Genomic DNA, 20,444 nt, shown 5'->3' on the forward strand with positions numbered 1-20,444 from the left:
ATGGTGCGACCCCTCTAGGGCCCAAGGGTGCCTGCCCCAGGGCCCATGCACCTAAAGTAAATTATGATGTACCAAAGCCCAAAGAAAAAAACTATATTTAAAAATAGAAAACATGGCAAAATTGATATATAATATGATTTCATTAATTCAATCCTGGAACTGAGTTGGTTTTTAATTATTTTATAAAGCTCAAATAGGGGATGCTTGTATTTGTACAAGTGTGTGGTGTGAAATGGAAATGCATTTTTTGCATATCCCACTCCCCTGAGACACCCTTGGAGAGTGGGGTCACTGCCAGGGATCAGCCATTATTGACCGCGACTCTGGAGCAATTAGGGTTAATTGTCTTGCTGAAGGGCAGATCGACAGTCGGCGTGACTCAAACCAGCAACCTTTCGCTAAATGGCCATACGATCTGACCGCTAGGCTCCCTGCCACTATGTACAGCTGTGTCTGTCCCTATACCGCCTTGAGGGGCCCCCTGGCCTGGGACTGGCGGCTATGCTTCTGGTTGGCTGCTGGTGGTGGTGGTTGAGGGACCAGGGTCTTCAAAATGATTATGCATTTATTTACTTTTAGTAAGTTATTTAAATACGTTTAATAGTTTAAATTTAGTTAACACACTGCCAGGACTTGAGGTAGGCCTATACAAGAAACAGCCATTGACGCCTTTTGTCTACATTTTAAACAGTCTAATAAATCAATTTAATATATACCATCACATAAATAATATATTGTTTGTGTTTAGGTAGGTCTTAAGAAACAGTAGGAAATTAAAAACTTCGTTTTGAAAGGCCTCTGAAAGCAAAAGTTGGATATTTTATATCAGATGACAAGGTTGAACTATAGCCTAACAGGCACATGGGATTCAGTTCCTTGCGCTTGACTACAGGCATATAGAATGGCGCTGGATTGCATAGCTGCCGTATTACGGGCTCCTGATCAATTCTGCTATTTTGAGTGTGTTTTTTGAGCTGATCTTAACTTATTTTGTACATAATGAACAGCAATCACTAACCTCGATTTGGATGAAGATTTTTACTTCAATGAGTCGTCATCGCAGGACATACTGCTTACCCCGTACCAAGCCCTAATCCTTGAGATGCTTAGAAGAAAGAGGTGACGTAAGCGAGGCCGACGTGCGGGCACTTAGAGGAAACTATGATGCCTCTACCCTCCATTTTATTGGCAAACATACAATCACTGGAGAACAAACAGGACAAACTTGGTTGTAGATTATCCTATCAACAGGACCTGAAGAACTGTAATATCCTTTGTTTCCCTGATTCGTGGCTGAACAAGGACATGGATAATATACATGTATCTGTTTTTTCTATGCATCGGCAGGACAGAACGGCAGCTTCGGGTAAGGTAAAGGGGGAGGTGTGTGTCTCTTTGTCAACAACAGCTGGTGCACAATCTCTAATATTAAGGAAGTCTCGAGGTTCTGCTCGCCTAGAATACCTCATGATAAGCTGTAGACCATACTATTTACCAAGGAGTTTATCTATATTTTTCGTAGATGTTTATTTACCACCACAAACCAATGCTGACACTAAGACTGCACTCAACAAGCTGTATAGGGCCATAAACAAACAAGAAAATGTTCATCCAGAAGCGGAGCACCTAGTGGCCGGTGATTTTAATGTAGGGGACCTGAAATCCATCTAACTGCATTTCCACCAACATGTCACCTGTGCACCTTTACTCCACACACAGAAATGCATACAAAGCTCATCTTCGCCCTCCATTTGGCAAATCTGACCATAACTCTATTCTTCTGATTCCTGCTTACAAGCAAAAACTTAAACAGGAAGTACCAGTGATGCGCCCAATACGGAAGTGGTCCGATGTAGCGGATGCTAAACTACAGGACTATTTTGCTAGCATACACTGCAATATGTTCCAGGATTCATCCGATGGCATTTTGGAGTTTACCACATCAGTCACCAGCTTCATAAGTGCATCGACAACGTCATCAAATCAAATCAAATGTATTTATATAGCCCTTCTTACATCAGCTGATATCTCAAAGTGCTGTACAGAAACCCAGCCTAAAATCCCAAACAGCAAGCAATGCTGGTGTAGAAGTCATCCCAACAGTGACCGTACGTACATATCCCAACCAGAAGCCATGGCTTACAAGAAGCATCTGCACTGAGCTATGGACTAGAGCTGTCATTTTCAAGGAGTGGGACACTAATCTGGACACTTATAAGAAATCCCGCTACGACCTCCGTTGAGCCATCAAACAGGCAAAGCATCAATACAAGATTGAATTCTACTAAGCCAAATGCCTTCTATGCATGCTTCGAGGCAAGCAACACTGAGCCATGCACGAGAGAACCAGTTGTTCCGGACGACTGTAGCGAACGTGAGTAAGACCTTTAAACAGGTTAACATTCACAAAGCTGCAGGGCCAGACGGATTACCAGGACGTGTATTTAGAGCATGCGCTGATCAGCTGGTAAGTGTCTTCACTGACATTTTCATGGCTCACATGACTCACATTAACACCATCATCCCAGACATTCTGGAACCATTCAATTCGTATACCGCAGCAACAGATCCACAGATGGCGCAATCTCTATTGCATGCCACACTGTCTTCTTCGACCTGGACAAAAGGACACCTATGTGAGAATGCTGTTCATTGACTACAGCTCAGCTTTCAACACCATAGTGCCCTCCAAGCTCATCACTAAGCTAAGGACCCTGGGACTGAACACCTCCCTCTGCAACTGGATCCTGGACTTTCTGATGGGTCGCCCCCAGGTGATGAGGGTAGGCAACAACACATCCGACATGCTGACTCTCAACACGGGGGCCCCTCAGGGGTGTCTGCTTAGTCCCCTCCCGTATTCCCTGTTCACCCACTACTGAGTGGCTGCGCACAATTTCAACACCATCATTAAGTTAGCTGATGACACGACGGTGGTAGACCTGATCACCGGCGATGTTGAGACAACCTAAAGGGAAGAGGTCAGAGACATGGCAGTGTGGTGCCAGGACAACAACCTCTCCCTCAACGTCGCCAAAGACAAAGGAGAATTGTGCACTACAGGAAATTGAGGTCCGAGCACGCCCCCATTCACATCGACGAGGCTGTAGTGGAGCGGGTTGAGTGCTTCAAGTTCCTTGTGTCCACATCACTAAGGATCTATCATGGTCCATAGACAACAACACAGTCGTGAAGAGGGCACAACAAGGCCTCTTTTCCAATCCAGGAGGCTGAAAAGATTTGGCTTGGGCCCTCAGATCCTCAAGTTCTACAGCTGCACCATTGAGAGCATTTTGACTGGCTACATCACCGCTTGGTATGGTAATTGCTTGGCATCCGATTGCAAGGCGCTACTGCAGTTAGTGCGTACGTCCCAGTACATCACTGAGGCTGATCTCCCTGCCATCCATGACCTCTATACCAGGCGGTGTCAGAGGAAGGCCCTAAAAATTGTCAAAGACTCCAGCCACCCAAGTAATAGACTGTTCTGTCTGCTACCTCACGGCAAGTCTAGAACCAACAGGACCCTGAACAGCTTCTACACCCAGGCCATAAGACTGCTAAATAGTTAGTCCAGGTAGCTATTTGGTTAACTATTTAACTAACTGCACTGACCCTTTTAGCACTAACTTTTCTGACTCATCACTTACGCTGCTGCTACTGTTTATTATATATCCTGTTGCCTAGTCACTTTATTGCTAGTTATATGTACATATCTACCTCAATTACCTCATACTCCTGCACATCGTTTCTGTACTGGTACCCCATGTATATAGCCATGCTGTCATTACTCATTGTGTACTTATTATCACTTTTATTAAGTGTTAATACTTTTCTATTATTTCTATATTTTCTTTCTCTCTGCATTGTTGGTAAGGGCCCGTGAGTAAACATTTCACTGTTAGTCTCTACACCTGTTGTTTACGAAGCATGTGACACATAAAATGTGATTTGATAAAGCAATATCGAATTGATGGATGGTTCTGCTGCTTATGTTGTGAAGACAGCTGTCTACCTGATCTTACATGATTGATGTGATTTTGTTGCCGTCCGACTATTCTAAAGAACAAGGTGTAGCCTAGCTTGGCCTAATTATTTCTCCATGATTTTGACTTTAGCTGCCCGTTGCACATTGCCTTTTATCAATCTGTGCACTCCATAATCTGGGTACAGGTATAGTGTACTTAATGATGACTGACGACCATTCAAACATTAATGCATTGATGATACTAGCTACTTTTGAAGTTATTAGCCCTAATTGTAAAAAAAAATAAAAAATAGGGGGCCCCTCAAATGTTTTCGTCCCCCCTGTGGCGAAACCCAAGCTCTGCGCCTGGTTGAACCTATCCAATCCTTTGATATCCAAGTGCCTTTTGGGGCCATCCTGCTCCACTATCAATCACAGACAACAGGAAACATGTTTGTACATAAAAAGCTAATAAATAAGTTGTGTCAGTAAACGAAAAAATGAAATATATATAATTGAAAGGGTTTGTTTTCAAAATCACTTTGAAGGGAATTATAAAAAATGGTCTATAAAATATGTTTTGAATGGACAGGTACATTAAATGCCATTGATCCATTTGCTTAGAAATCACTCAAAATGTATAATTATTATATAACACAAAACAATACTTTAACCTAAAAGTGATATAATATACATCAGTAAACCTACTGCAAATTTGAACACCAAACATACCAGTACACTAGAAATAAAATGTTGTCTGTTTATGGAACGTTTTAGAATGTCTGGGATGACCAGAAGTGAGGAAGTAAATGGCAATACATTCTAGTTATTGTGTCTGTGCTGGCAGATTTACATGCTACTATACCCTGCTCTCAAGTGGCCTGATGGCCGGATGATAGTAACATCTCTATGTGAAGATATCTACAATGAGGCATTCTGAGGTACTGAGTTGTCTCTGGCTTCAACCCTACTGTGCTGTAGATTTAATTGAACGTTACCCAAAAATTCAGAGCGGGAGACCAAATAAGGATGGGACAATATTTAGCTAAGTACATCTGAACAGTCCTTTGTACACTTGTATTGCATTTAGTGAGGCATAATGATGTGAAAAGATGGATGGCATGGAATTAAATCATACACAGAGGCACCAAAAGGGTTAACACTACTGCAGTTGAGTGCTTGTAAACTGAATTGTCAAGCAGTGTTGTGCAAACCTGTAAAAAACGTGTGAAACTGTATAATGACCACCAATACTTTGACATACAGGACAGAGCAATCAATGTCTCATTTTATCCAGCATCAACACCCATGTACTCTGTACCAAGAACGACATGGGAGTCATAATAATGAAATGTCTTTCCAATCTATGGCAACTTGGATTCTCATAAAATGGACTATGAGGATGTAAGTCCATCTCATCTGATTATTCCCTGAAGCTGCAACACAAATTCCTCTGACACAGCAATATCCATTACATACAGTAAATGCACACACAAAAAACTATGAATCTATGCCAAATAATAAGTACTTTTTCCTGTTTTCTTTGATCAGCAACGTACCTCTACTCTGTACTGTACCTGTACTACCTAACAATGGGCCTATGTCTAAAGGTTTACCTCATTTGATATCCTACTAAACTGTCAATTAATTTGCTATCTTTGTTTGTCAAAGACCATAACAAATACAACGTAAGTACAACACCAAGAAGGGTTTGTTCATTGCCAAAATGTCTAACCACAATGTACAGTTTCAGAACAGTTCTATAGTAGACTACAACATTGTTTGTTGGTAAAACAAAACAGGGTGTTCACAAGGTGTGTGAAGCAAGGAGTTAACAACCTCTTAAGGATCCTCCCCTTTTTTTCAAATTTTCACCTAAAATGACATACCCAAATCTAACTGCCTGTAGCTCAGCACCTGAAGCAAGGATATGGATATTCTTGATATCATTTGAAAGCAAACACTTTGAAGTTTGTGGAAATGTGAAATGAATGTAGGAGAATATAACACATTAGATCTGTTAAAAGATAATACAAAGAAAAAAACATGCATTTTTTTGTATATTTTTTTACCATCATCTTTGAAAGGCCATAATGAATTTTTCAGCCCAGGCGCAATCTATATTTTGGCCACTAGATGGCAGCAGTGTATGCGCAAAGTTTAGACTGAGCCAATGAACCATTGCATTTCTGTTAAACAATTTGTATCAAGACTGCCCAAATGTGCCTAATTGGTTTATTAATAGATTTTCAAGTTCATAACTGTACACTCTCCTCAAACAATAGCATGGTATTGGACAGTGTAGTTAGATTAACAAGAATTTAAGCTTTTTGCCAATATTAGATATGTCTATGTCCTGGGAAATGTTCTTGTTACTTACAATCTCATGCTAATCGCATTAGCCTACATTAGCTCAACCATCCCACGGGGGACCCACCAATCCTGTAGAGGTGTTAACTCACCACCTAAAGCACCACAAAATGGATTGATAATAGCACCAGTTGTTGTCAGAATGTGTGCAATGGAATTACAAAGTCAATATGCCCCACTTATGGGTCTCTAGAAAATGGTACTGTCATCTTTATAGTCTGCTGCAACTCTACTAATCAAATCTTTGCACCTATTGAGAGCTAGAGGCAGAACATATACGTTACACCATAAACAATGTGTTTAAAATTGTTTTTCAAAGCAGCATTGAATATCTGTTACATACACATACGCTGTAAAATATCTCTGATTGCACAATCTGTTGACTGGAGGAATATAGATTACACATACAGTATATTGTAATCTGCTGCTATACAGAACGCAAATGAACACCTGCATGAAAACTCTCCCTCTTTCCAAAAGCCAATTGAGTCCATGACAAGATACAGGGAGGGTTCTTGAGCGGGTCAGCAGTAACATTTGGAGTTGAGGATCTGTGGCAGTCTTGGGAACAGACTGGTATAATGATGGACCTATTGTAGAGCCACATAGTTATTCATTTTTCCCATTCGCCAAGCTAGCCATGTTAGCGTATCCCAAGATCAACTTGTCAGAAATTATTAATTGCAAGTAAAATTAAGTAAAGAATTAATTCCAGTGCTTTCCAGTTATGCTTAACAATTTGTAAAACCCTGTATCTTTATCTTAGTCGTTAATAAACCGATGACACTTGCACCCTTTTTTTGTTATTTATTTTGTTTTGTACAGAACTGAAATGGTTTGCCTCAAAGGCATTTCTGTGTCAGTGGAATATAAATATTCTCTATTTGTATGATTCTGTTTATCTAAAAAAGCAACAAGTGGATATAAAAATAAAAATAACATTAAATAATACACCATGAAAACCATTGACACCAAATGTATTCTATATCTGTTTGATTTATAATACTGAATCATTAAAACTAATTTGTAGTATTTAGAATAAATTCAGTCACTCACATAGAAATCTAGTGGTCTGCTACTTGTCACAATGTACCACTGAAACAGACTGTACACTACTCAGTTCCCACTCACTCTGCAATATACACTGTGTGTATCATATTCTCATGTACAAAAAAATATATATGACAAGGTATGCTTTTTTTAAACATTATTTACACTGCGTTTGCTGTAGTCTTTTAAGTCTTATCACATTTTTCTTTATTTGACTAGGCAAGTCAGTTAAGAACAAATTCTTATTTACAATGACAGACTAGGAACAGTGGGTTAACTGCCTTGTTCAGGGGCAGAAAAACAGATTTTTATCCGGTCAGCTCAGGGATTTGATCTAGCAACCTTGCAGTTATTGTCTCAATGCTCTAACCACCAGACTACCTGCCACCCCTAGTAACTAGTAAACCTACAAGGTTGAATGTATTTCATACTGTACATCATGCTTGGCCTCGACTTGAGGCCAAGCAAGATGTACAGTATGAAATACATGCTTTGGTATTTTGTTATACAGCTATGTTTTGGTTTTTACATCATTTTGTGTGGAACTCAGATTGGCGTATGGGAGATTACCAGTGTTATATTCAAAATAACAACATATCATGTGTGATCTACCAGCGGAAATAAAAATCTGAAAAGAATTACTCATATAAAACACTGTCCTTGAAAACTTGTGTTTTAGCACCAGAGGTTCTTACTCTACAGACTAATTTAATGAATTAGGCATAGAACAACCATCAAAGACCAAAATACATAGGGGCTTTACAATGCTCTGCAATGCTCTATGCTCTGCTATGAAGTAGTAGCATTACTCCTTGGGGAAAGCAAACCACAACTGCGCTCATATCTTAGTTCAAACCAAATAAGAAATAAGAACCAAACACCTCCTCTTCCATAGAGCAGACAACTATGATGACAGTTCCTCTTACAAGGTGTTACTTTTCCGACCCCTAGGTTGCAAACAATATGACCGCTATTAGATGACCTCTGAGTATGGTTCAGATACACCAGAAAAATAGCTATTGCTATACTTGACAGACAGTATCATGTCATTGTTAACTGTAAAATGTACCGCTGTACAGTTTAGATGTGGGCCACTACATCATGTAACTGCTTGTATATCTCCTGAAGTCATTTACACAAATGCCCCAAATATTTGTAAAAACATAAAGGGAAATCCCAGTTACACATGATTGAGTAGGTGAACTGTATAATCAGTTTAGCTATGGTCGTTTGTAGCTCAGTTGGTAGAGCATGGTGCTTGCAAATGCCAGGATAGTGTGTTCAATTCCTGGGACCACCAATACGTAAAATAATGCACACATGACTGTAAGTCGCTTTGGATAAAAGTGTTTGCTAAATGGCAGATTTTATGATACAGTCAAATCAGAGTGTATTAACACACAAAAGCTTGCTTATTACATGTCATACTAATATTCAGAGTCATGAAATGTCAAAAAAATATATCTATACATATTATTATTATTAAAACATTTAGACTTGACTTGAACTTAAAGAACGCATTTCAGCATTATAAATGGTACATTGATTAGTCCGTGGCATGATTAGGCAGCAAAGTTTTTTGTCTTATTCGCTGAACTCAAAATTACAGCAAATATATTAGGCTAGCATCATATTTTCGCCAAAGTTAACCAGTCGTTGGTCCACAAGCCCTTGAATGGGAAGTGATTCTATCCAGGCGATGCCATTTAAATCATTCCAATTCTCTCCAGAGCCACAGATTTTCAACCTCTGCCCATTGTGATATACAATAGTACTCTCTGCTTCAAATCTCAACTGTGGGAGAGGTGGATCAATGTGTGTGCTTTGATTGCATCTTAATGTTGGCAAAACGCTATTGTTTTATTCAAAGGTTCAGGTTAGTCGGTTTTGTGATTTCTAAATCCTTCTCATGTGACACCACTCTGCACTCAATATCAACACTCCACTGACTCAGTATACTGGCAAGATATGTATAATATTCCCCAAAATATTGATGATTATAATGACCTCTAAATTAGTGTTCCTGTTTTTTACTTATCCTCTCTTCTCATATATATTAAGTATTGTAAATGCATTCCCTCTTTTCACAGCAACATTCAGAAACTTTAACATGCAATGATCTCTCTGCTATACACTATGTACATTTTATCCATATCCATTGCACATTAAATGGTCAATATATATATATATTTTGAAGAGGGACATTCTACTGCTCCCCTTCCCTCATGCTTTACAGCATTTCCTTCATGTTAAACTCTTTTTAAAAATCTGCCTGTATGCACATCTCAAAAAGGACATTTTTCAGATGTCTCATGTTTTAGGCCTTGGGAAAGCCATTCATTTTTAAATAACTGTACCTTCTGAAAAATAGCAAAGGGCTTATTCCCTCTATCTAGAGATTTATGGTCAATATATAAACTTTTTGAATGTTGGTGATTATTAATGTGGTTGCTGAAAGCAAGAGCACTACTGTTATTCTACATACTTATTTAGTTATGTGCTACTTTATGTGCGTAATGTGCTCAACTTTGGAGAGGTGTTTATCATCCTCTCTACATTCAGCTTACATAACAGACATGTACAGAAACAACAGAATATGACGCACAGAGCCCTTGCCAGCCTTGGGGATATTCTACAAATATCTACAAAGGGTCCGTCTGAGTGGAGAAGGCAAAAGGCCAGTTTGCATTATTCAGATTTCTGCATTATTCTGCTGATACTTTAAGGGCCACAATATATCGTAAATGTAAATGTGTAAATATAAATACAGTTGAAGTCGGAAGTTTACATACACCATTTAAACTCAGTTTTTCACAATTCCTGACATTTAATCCAAGTAAAAATTCGGAGTCTTAGGTTGGTTAGGATCACCTCTTTATTTTAAGAATGTGAAATGTCAGAATAATAGTAGAGAGAATTATTTATTTCAGCTTTTATTTATTTCATCACATTCCCAGTGGGTCAGAAGTTTACATACACTCACTTAGTATTTGGTAGCATTGCCTTTAAATTGTTTAACTTGTGTCAAACATTTTGGGTAGTCTTCCACAATAAGTTGGGTGAATTTTGGCCCACAGAGCTGGTGTAACCGAGTCAGGTTTGTAGGCCTCCTTGCTCGCACACACTTTTTCTATAGGATTGAGCTCAGGGCTTTGTGATGGCCACTCCAATACCTTGACTTTGTTGTCCTTAAGCCATTTTGCCACAACTTTGGAAGTATGCTTGGGGTCATTGTCCATTTGGAAGACCCATTTGCGACCAAGCTTTAACTTACTGACTGATGTCTTGAGTTGTTGCTTCAATATATCCACATCATTTTCCTCCCTCATGATGCCATCTATTTTGTGAATCAATCCCAGAACAACAGCAAGCCACCCCCGTGCTTCACGGTTGGGATTGTGTTCTTCGGTTTGCAAGCCTCCACCTTTTTCATCCAAACATAACGATGGTCATTATGGCCAAACAGTTCTATTTTTGTTTCCTCAGACCAGAGGACATTTCTCCAAAAAGTACGATCTTTGTCCCCATGTGCAGTTGAAAACCATAGTCTGGCTTTAATATGGTGGTTTTGGAGCAGTGGCTTCTTCTTTGCTGAGCGGCCTTTCAGGTTATGCCGATATAGGACTTATTTTACTGTGGATATAGATACTTTTGTACTTGTTTCCTACAGCATCTTCACAAGGTCCTTTGGTGTTGTTCTGGGATTGGTTTGCACTTTTCGCACCAAAGTACCTTCATCTCTAGGAGACAGAACGCTCATCCTCCCTGAACGGTATGACAGCTTTGTGGTCCCATGGTGTCTACAATTGTTTTTCTGAGGTCTTGGCTGATTTCTTTTGATTTCCCCATGATGTCAAGCAAAAACACACTGAGTTTGAAAGTAGGCCTTGAAATACATCCACAGGGACACCTCCAATTGACACAAATGATGTCAATTAGCCTATCAGAAGCTTCTAAAGCCATGACATAATTTTCTGGTATTTTCCAAGCTGTTTAAAGGCACAGTCAACTTAGTGTATGTAAAGTTCTGACCCACTGGAATTGTGATACAGTGAATTGTTAGTGAAATGATCTGTCTGTAAACAATTGTTGGAAAAATGACTTGTGTCATGCACAAAGTAGATGTCCATGACCGACTTGCCAAAACTATAGTTTGTTCACAAGAAATTTGTGGAGTGGTTGAAAAACCTAAGTGTATGTAAACTTCCGACTTCAACTGTATGTACTGTGTAAATAATGTAACAATATATTACTTTAGTTACTTCAGTTCGTGTTTCAATGTTGGTATGTGTCTAAAATGACCATGATCATTCAATAGGTTTCTTTTTGCTGACAAGGTTTTTGACTGAGATGATGGTTCAATTCAGTGAAAGAATTGTGCCATTATAAATCATAACTGGTTTCTCTCATAAACAAACAAAGCTAAGTGTCAATAATATATTACTTGAAGAAGTTCCTATAACTTATGTTTAGTTAAAAAGTAAAATGGGTATCTGAAAGAGCCTCAGGTTTTCAAAGATAAACTTAGCCTTAAGATGCTTTTGGTAAACCAGGCCCAGGATAATAGTTGAGATTTGATACTCTTTGAATTACCTTGACAATGATATTAATGCCCTAAGGCAGTATTGTTCCTTACCTGAGCCCCTACCAATTTATTTTGTGCAAGTAGTCACCCTTGTGGAAAAAGTACTCTACATAAATATAATTTTCATATATGAAATCCAAAATATCAGAAAATATATATACGCATGCATATATTGTCCAATTTATTTAAAATATATACTTTTTCATAATACATTGTGCAATATATGCTACAATTGAATGAGAATATATTTTTATATATTTAATATATTTTCTATAATAGAATATGTTCCTTGCATTTTGGATCGTCATATTTATATAATTTTTCCGAGGGAGAGTTTGAAAATAAATGCCAACAACTTGCATTCCTAAATAATCAGCAGATACATATTTGTTTGTAAAAATTTGAGAAACCATAACATATTTCTGAATGTTATTGCCATAACAAAGCACCTTGATTTTGATTTAACGTGTAAAATGTTTTAATTGAAGCTTACAGTATCGATAAATCCTGTTGGATCAGCACAAATGAAGGAATATTTCAAAATCATCAGTCTAGGAAGGGAATAGTATGCTAATTATTTAAAGTATCAGCCTATACTGTGATAATGTTAACATGCACAGTAATAGTTCGATATTAAACTGATTATGGCAGTAGGCAGATTATGCCATAGTCATGTAAACACCTTATTCTGTTTATCTTAATCGGCATAAGGTCAAAATCGCAGTAAGCATACGTCGATTAAAACAATGGTTTTCTGGGATATCTTTCAAATTATTAGGACATGTTAACACCTTAATCGACGTTCCAGCAGTGTATTTGATCTGCGCATGCGTTAGCACCATCCGTGTGAGTTCGGAATAAATGTATGTATGCGTCTTAGAAGTAGTTCTCACATAGAAACTTTATATGTCCTAACTCAGAATCAAATATGCTTCCCAAAAATAACATGGTCGCTGTGGTAGAACGTTTATTTTGATTGCCGATTTTCTGCATTTATCAGAGTGCCATCAGGCAGCCTGATTTCAGATGTGTCCATGTAAAAAGGATTATTAGGGAAATCGTTCTTCTTGAAAATATGTAATTTTTTTAATCAAACTATTATATTAATCTGACTATCCACAATAATCATATTATTGTGTGCATGTAACCGTACTCAATGTCATGTGTATACAAGTGCAACGTGGGGGATTTACTGATAAATAGAATATCCTGATCCTGCCGACTACGCCAAATGTAACACTTGGGCTCAGTTTAGCCACAAATTGATAATAAACCATCCAAAAAGTCCTGTACTGTCAAACAAAAGTCAAGAAATTGTGGCCACTTGACTCAAGTTCTAACTTGTTCCTCAGTTGAGGTTTCTCACTTGAAGTCCAACAGAACACACTGTAACCTGGCTCCATAAAACCATAGTAGAATAACTTTGAGAGTTTCTTCTTTAGCAATTTTGTTCGTCTTTCTTTCAACTCTTTAAGGTACATGACTAGGCATCCACAATATGCCATCTGTTTATGATGTAAAATACATATGCAGGCAAAGTATATAAGTTCTACACACCAAAAATTAAACATAACATGAGCATTAGCATCCATGACTCAGACTCTCTAGGACTCAATGTACACATCCAGCTTAAGAAGCACCAATATGGATGTTGAAATTGTATTGCACCAACCTTAAAACATCAAGTATGATCAATTACAGTATCATTTCATATTTGTGGTAGCTGTCATTCCTCTGAAATTATTAATCTCTCTGCAAGTAGAAATACTACTTTCAGATTTGGTGAGTTTGTTAGCACCTGAAGTTGCAACTCTTAAAGGAAAACTCCACACAAAAACTATATTTTGATATTTGTTTCATTAGTACATTGTTGACAAAGTCCCAAAATGTTGACTATGTCAACAATGAAGTAATGAAACAGATACCAAAACATCATTTTTTGGGGGGGGGGGGGGGTTTACCGTTAAGTGCCTTTATTGTACAGTATCAATAAGATACCCAATGAGGGAAATGTGTTAATATACCCAAATCAAAGTGCCTACTTTACATAATTCAGGGAAATGTCAAACCAGCAGTGAACCAAACAGTTGAACCAAAACATATGAGCAATTGGTCTCAAGTGCACAGCAGCACCTGTGTTCCTACATGTATGGGTGAAACCATTCCAAACACCCCTCTCCTTTTCTGACTATCACCAGATCACCCCCCATTGCCATGACACACACAGTTCAGCCTTGACGAGCCCAGATATGTCTATATCGACATGATAATACATGCCAATTTATAAAAAAGCACCCTTCAATGACAGAAAAACAAATTTAAAAAAAATAAAACTTTACAGCTCTGCGTAGCCGTTATTCCACAAGAAGCTCCTCCATTGACCTTTCCGAAGGAGAATAGACAAGTGTCGAGACATTCTCCTCATCACAGCCATGTGGAATTCCAAGTACATGAAGAGAAAAAGATGCCAAGGCTACAAATAAAGCAAATGGCCATCAAAGGCAGTTACTTTCATAAACAATTGAGAACAAAATGACAAAAAAAGACCCCCAAAAAAGAAACAAAACTAAAGGGGGCAACCAGAAGAAGCCATATAAAGGCCATCATAAGCCTCTTGTTCATCGAATCAGGCCCATATGAATGAAAAAATACTATAGTATACTATGGCACAAAATCCTATCCTCCTCTCATTACAGTACACGTGATGTTTTTATTGATTAAGGAAGTTGTAGTATTTTTGGCATTACTATAGTACTTTTTAAATAGGATATGGAGCCCTCGGAACTATTCACAACGCTACAGTAAGTGTAATAGTACAAGTGAAGATGGCATCAAATAAAGACAAAAACAAACATTATTTAGCAAAATGGCAAAAGACAAAATTTTGCTCCAGTGCAAACTCCTTTCCCAGACGATGACACCCCCAAAGTCCAACCTGAATAGTAACTGTGTTGTGTAGAGTGTGTGAGGTTGTATGCCTTGAGAGATGTACAGTAGCCTAGAGTGTAGTACCTGTTCTGTTCAAATGGAGCATAATCCCAATTTAATCCCTTCTCCTCGCCCTATTCAAAATAGATCTATGAGCTTTTGTGCTTACTTTATGACAGATCTTCCCCATAAGGGGAAATACTCACCATTCCTTTATCGGTTTAAGGGACAATAAAATTGAATGAATGTTTATACAGAATAACTCAATTGTACAATCACCTTCTAAATGATTCCAAGAGAATACTTGATGATGTATACTGTATGTCCACAACATATCAAATATGTAAAGCATAACATGTTCCATTTCCCTAATAGCCATTATGAACACTTCAGTTATGGTGTGTCAAAAGACCAGAGCTCAGGGATAGATTTTTGATCTGCATGATATCATTCTACGACTTATAGTAGACCTACATCGACCTAATCAAATGTTGGTATATATTGTTACCAATTGGATTTTCACATTTGGAGTTATTAAAATTGTGTCAAATTTCAACAAAACCCTGCTTAAATAAGATATAAGATCATAAAAAACATACACGCCAATACAGTTGTGTTCAGCTAGCTGAGCCTCGTTGTGGTGCCATGTCCTGTGCTATGAGGTATATTTTGTAGGATGTGAGTGAGAACCCTGTGTGGATGGGAGAGTCTCTGGGAGGTGATAGAGGGCTAGCAGAGTGAGGCAGGTGAGCATACTCGTGTGCTGTAAACTGAGACCTAACTAGGCTTCATGTGCCGTTTTTACAATGGGCTACGCCTGTACTGAAGTATAAAGATGAGATAGAAAATGAAAACCTCAGACGGGTCCTTTCCCAAATGGTTAGAACAATTGTTTCAAAGTAATCTATGTTGTAGCACACAGTATTACTTCCCTCAAATTAAATATTTTGCACTGGAGTAAAACTTTGGAAACATTGGATAGCCACTGTTTTACTTTCAACTTCTTTTAAAAAAGGAACTTAAAACCATTGATTGATGCTGGCGAATGAGCAACGCTTTAGACTGAGAGGTCATTTTCCAGGTGGGGTTTTGTGGCATTTTGGGGTAAGAGTGTAACCTGACTCCCCCACAGTGTCAGAGGAGAGTGGCATGGTCTGGGTCCATGTTGTCCATGCTGGCCAAAATGGCCTTCCGGTCCTCCCGGGGCGGGCGGCGGTACAGCAGAGCGGAGAAGCGGGCATACGGGTCCTGTCTGACTGGCCGTTTCTTCTTCTTGCGGAGGTAGAGAGCTTCTTCGGGCTGGAGTACCTGAGAGGTGTAGTCCTGCTGGGTCTGAAAGGTGGAGACACCTGGAGGATGGGGATAGCGACATACAGGTCAGAGGTGAGCGAGCCCTAGGTCAGGATAAGAGGGCAGAGGTGGAGAGTAAGGGTCCTGGGTGCTATCAGACAGACATTGGGCCGGAAGGTGAGGCATGCAAAACACACAGGAAACCATGGGTCAGAAAACAGGGTGGTTGAATTAGAGAATGAGCTCAGTTCCAATCCAAGGTAAATACTTTACACTGTACCACTCACCATACCATACCACCACAATATGGTTATTTGCGGACAATACTCTAGGAGAGTAGATAGTTCCCAATCAGCAAAATGTAAACGTTACTTGGGTTAGTTACATCATCCTAACGTCCCCATCCTCAATAATAATAAATTAACACATTTGGATAGCTACAGTAGGCTTTAGGTTTAGCAAATGCTAGCTAGCCAACAGTCCATAAAATGCATTTCAATGCCAGATGAATGACACTATTGGTTTGAATGTTTCAAATTCATTAAAGGGCTTCTAAATGTGGCACCTACATGTTTGGGACCAAAATAAGGTAGTTGGGTAACAAAATAATGATCTTACAATGGTTCAAATAAGTTCATGAGTTAGAAATGCAACATGAATAAGTGAGACGTTGAATTGTATGATTCAAAATATAAATTGTATTAACTGATCATCTACAGTCATTTGATAACTGTGTAAGTATTATTAGAAATTATGTCATGACTATGGAGAAAGTTGGTGTCAAAGTTAGGTTTCTGGAGAGCTGCAGAACTCATTGAGGGAACTACCTTGGTGTTACCACCACTACGGCTGGGTATCAGAGATGGGGAAAATACCACACCATGGTACCTTATCACACCATAGTGGCGTGCCGCTGAGTAGATAGTATCGTATGATGCATATATGTAATTTGATTGGCGCCTGTAAAAGAGAAAGTCCTTGTTAATCCTGTTGTGGTGAAGTCTCTAAAAATATATATGGCTACTGAAAACAAATCTGAGTCTGCCAGACAATTTCTGTCAAAAGAGCGGTATGCCACAAAATGTGCATGTTATTCAATCATTGTCTTACGTCAGGACCATACAACCACAACGCCAAAGGACTCACCTGTTTTTCTTCTGGACTTGGAGTTGTTGTTGTTGACCACCATCATCTTCTTGGCCTTTTTAATACGTTGGTATCTCAATGCATCAAACCTCTCAGACCCCGCAGGGGCACCCGGCTCACCTCGACGATTTCTGAACAAAAAAAAGGAGGGAGAAGACACGTAACCCTGAGGAAAATCTGTCTACTGGACCTCTCTGTCTGCATGAGAGGCCCTCAAAGTCCAAGGGTCAAACCTTATGAATTCACCTTCACATTACCTAACGTTTGGAGCAATGTGAAGTTTGGAGCAACCTGAGGTTTCTGACTGAACAAAGCCAATAATTTGGCCAAACGAAATCAAGAGGTATGTTTGTGTGACTTGAATCTAGGGTGCTCCTGTATTTTACACTATCTGTTCTATGATTTGTTAAATAATATAATAATCCTTGTAACAAAGTTGTGATGCGTCAATTTATCCCAAGGTGAGGTATACAAGATTATTACAGTGCTAAAACATTTAGAAAAAATATTTACAAAAAATATCTGTTATTTTCAGAGGGGAGTGAAAAGATATATGTATAAAAAATAAACCCTACAAACGGAATTTGATTTCAAGCTTAAGTGTAAACAGCAACACTTTCTTATGTTTTATTTAAAAAAATGTATTCTGAAAATAACAGTTGCAAATCTGAAACAATATTGTCATTTGTAGAACATGAACGAGTATTCCTATCCAGATACCGAGGCACATTAAAACGGCAGCCCACAAATTCTGTCACCAACACACCAGTTTCTCACAAGACATGAAAACAAATAGCATTACAAAGGGGCTGTCCTCCAGCTGTGGCTGCAGAGAGAAATTGAAGGCTTTTAGAAGAGAGGGGAAATCACAGCTGAGCGACAAAGCATCATCAATATGTATTTATAGACATGGATACTGTCTACAATGGGCTTCACCATGCTGACAGGGAGAGATGGCGGGAGGAGAAAATGGCTACTTGGGAACAGTCACATAAAGAAAAATAAGCCAAAACCAAAACGAACAACAAATGTAACAAGAGTTTATTCAGATATTTGTTTATTGGGGGGGGACTGAATAGCAATATTTAGGGATGGCATGCATGGCAGTTTGCACATGGAACAGGACTTTAAAGGGGAATACTCCGAAAAGTGGTCCTGTATGGCTCAGTTGGTAGAGCATGGCGCTTCCAACGCCAGGATTGTGGGACTGATTCCTGGGGCCACCCATACTTAAAATGTATACACATATGACTGCAATTCGCTTTGGATAAAAGCGTCTGCTAAATGGTATATATTATATTATTATATAAAAGCACTTCATAGGACTGTGGACCTAAAACCAGCGGGTGCTTGGTCCCCCTCACACCCTGGCCTAATGCTACTTTCCCCACAATATCAAGAAAGTGTGACAACAGTTGTGGGAGGACACTTGCTTCACATGGTGGTGAGAACTGTTCGGCAGTCCAAACTTACATGTGTAATTAGGTTATTTGGGTGTTTTGTTTCATACTGACTGGAGTTAAGGGAGTTTTCGACTGCCAATCATATAAAATATTTCCTAAGAGCATGGGTCCAAAATATTTAATTGGTGTATTATACAAAAGCACCTTAAGTAAGAAAGGATAGTATGTCTACTGCTTGAGAGGAATGCTAAGAATGTAACAAGTCAAAGAGGACATAACAGTGCCCATTGCCACAACCCACAAGACTAGACGAGAGAGACAAGCTACTACAGCCTGGACAATCTATAATATAACCTTGGGTAGGCTTAGAAAAGGGCTATTACAATTGTAATTCTCTTTGTCAGATAAATATATATTTCCTCTGATATCTACTGCTCATTCTTAATGAAGACACAAAAGAAGGCACAAAAAAGTAAAAAAAAGTGTAGCTAAGCTGCCAAATTAACACCATTATACATAATAATGCTTCTGTAGTCAACAGAACAGATAACATTTTTGTCAGGGCCTTGCTTGTGCAAGGACTTTCTTTCAGCTTTGTATGTGTACCTGTCAGCTGTCATGGTAGTTAACCAAAACAATCTTCATCGAAAAATAACGAGTGTTGTTAGCATACATCTCAAGCATTCAGTTGTGTCAGGGATACAGTGCCTTCAGAAAGTATTCACACCCCCTGACCTTTTCCACTGTTTTTTGTGTTACAACCTGAATTTTTAATTGATTAAATTGAGATTTTTTAGTCACTGGCCTACACACAATAGTCCCTAATGTCAAAGTGGAATATTTTTTTCTGAATTTTTACAAATCATTTAAAAATGAAAAGCTGAAATGTCTTGAGTCAATAAGTATTCAATTCCTTTGTTATGGGAAAGGGGGATACCTAGTGAGTTGTACAACTGAATGCTCTCAACTGAAATGTGTCTTCCGCATTTAACTCAACCCCTCTGAATCAGAGAGATGCGGGGGGCTACCTTAATCAACATCCACAGCGCACAGGGAACAATGGGATAACTGCCTTGCTCAGGGGCAGAATGACATATTTTTACCTTGGGGATTTGATCCAGCACCCTTTTGGTTACTGGTCCAACGCTCTAACCAACAGGCTACCTATGGCAATCCTACATAAGTTTAGGAGTAGAAATGTGCTAAACAAGTCAAATAATGAGTTGCATGGACTCACTCTATGTGCAATAAAAGTGTTTACGTTACTTTTGAATGACTACCTCATCTTTGTACCCCACACATAGAATTATCGGTAAGGTCCCTCAGTCGAGCAGTGAATTTCAAACACAGAGTCAACCACAAAGACCAGGGAGGTTTTCCAATGGCTCACAAAGAAAGGCACCTGTTGATAGTTGGGTAAAAAAACAAACAGACATTGAATATCCCTTTGAGCATAGTGAAGTTATTAATTACACTTTGGATGGTGTGTCAATACACCAAGTCACTACAAAGATACAGGTGTCCTTCCTAACTTATTTGCCGGAAAGGAAGGAAACCGCTCAAGGATTTCACCATATTTTCAAGCATAGTGGTGGCTGCATTATGTTATGGGTATGCTTGTAATCGTTAAGGACTGTGGAGTTTTTTTCTGGAATAAAAAAAAAGGAATGGAGCTAAGCAAACAGGCAAAATCCTAGAGGAAAAC

General features: G+C 38.8%; 1 protein-coding gene across 6 annotated transcripts in view; it reads right to left on the reverse strand.

The window, feature by feature from the left end:
- Positions 1-7,129: 7,129 nt before the first annotated feature.
- Positions 7,130-20,444, reverse strand: part of LOC129868038 (protein turtle homolog B-like) — a 193,598-nt gene continuing 180,283 nt past the window's right edge. For 5 of the 6 annotated variants that reach the window (XM_055941607.1, XM_055941606.1, XM_055941611.1 and 2 more), the window contains 2 exons: positions 17,337-17,467; positions 7,130-16,249 (listed from right to left, as the gene is read on the reverse strand). In XM_055941607.1, the coding sequence (XP_055797582.1) occupies positions 16,035-16,249; positions 17,337-17,467 (346 nt within the window). In that variant the 3' untranslated portion in view covers positions 7,130-16,034. Of the gene's footprint in view, positions 16,250-17,336; positions 17,468-20,444 lie in introns of those variants that run through there. The other variant, XM_055941612.1, reaches the window with a different exon arrangement.

The sequence above is a fragment of the Salvelinus fontinalis genome, chromosome 13, assembly GCF_029448725.1.
Source record: "Salvelinus fontinalis isolate EN_2023a chromosome 13, ASM2944872v1, whole genome shotgun sequence".
NCBI classification, from domain to species: Eukaryota; Metazoa; Chordata; class Actinopteri; order Salmoniformes; family Salmonidae; genus Salvelinus; species Salvelinus fontinalis.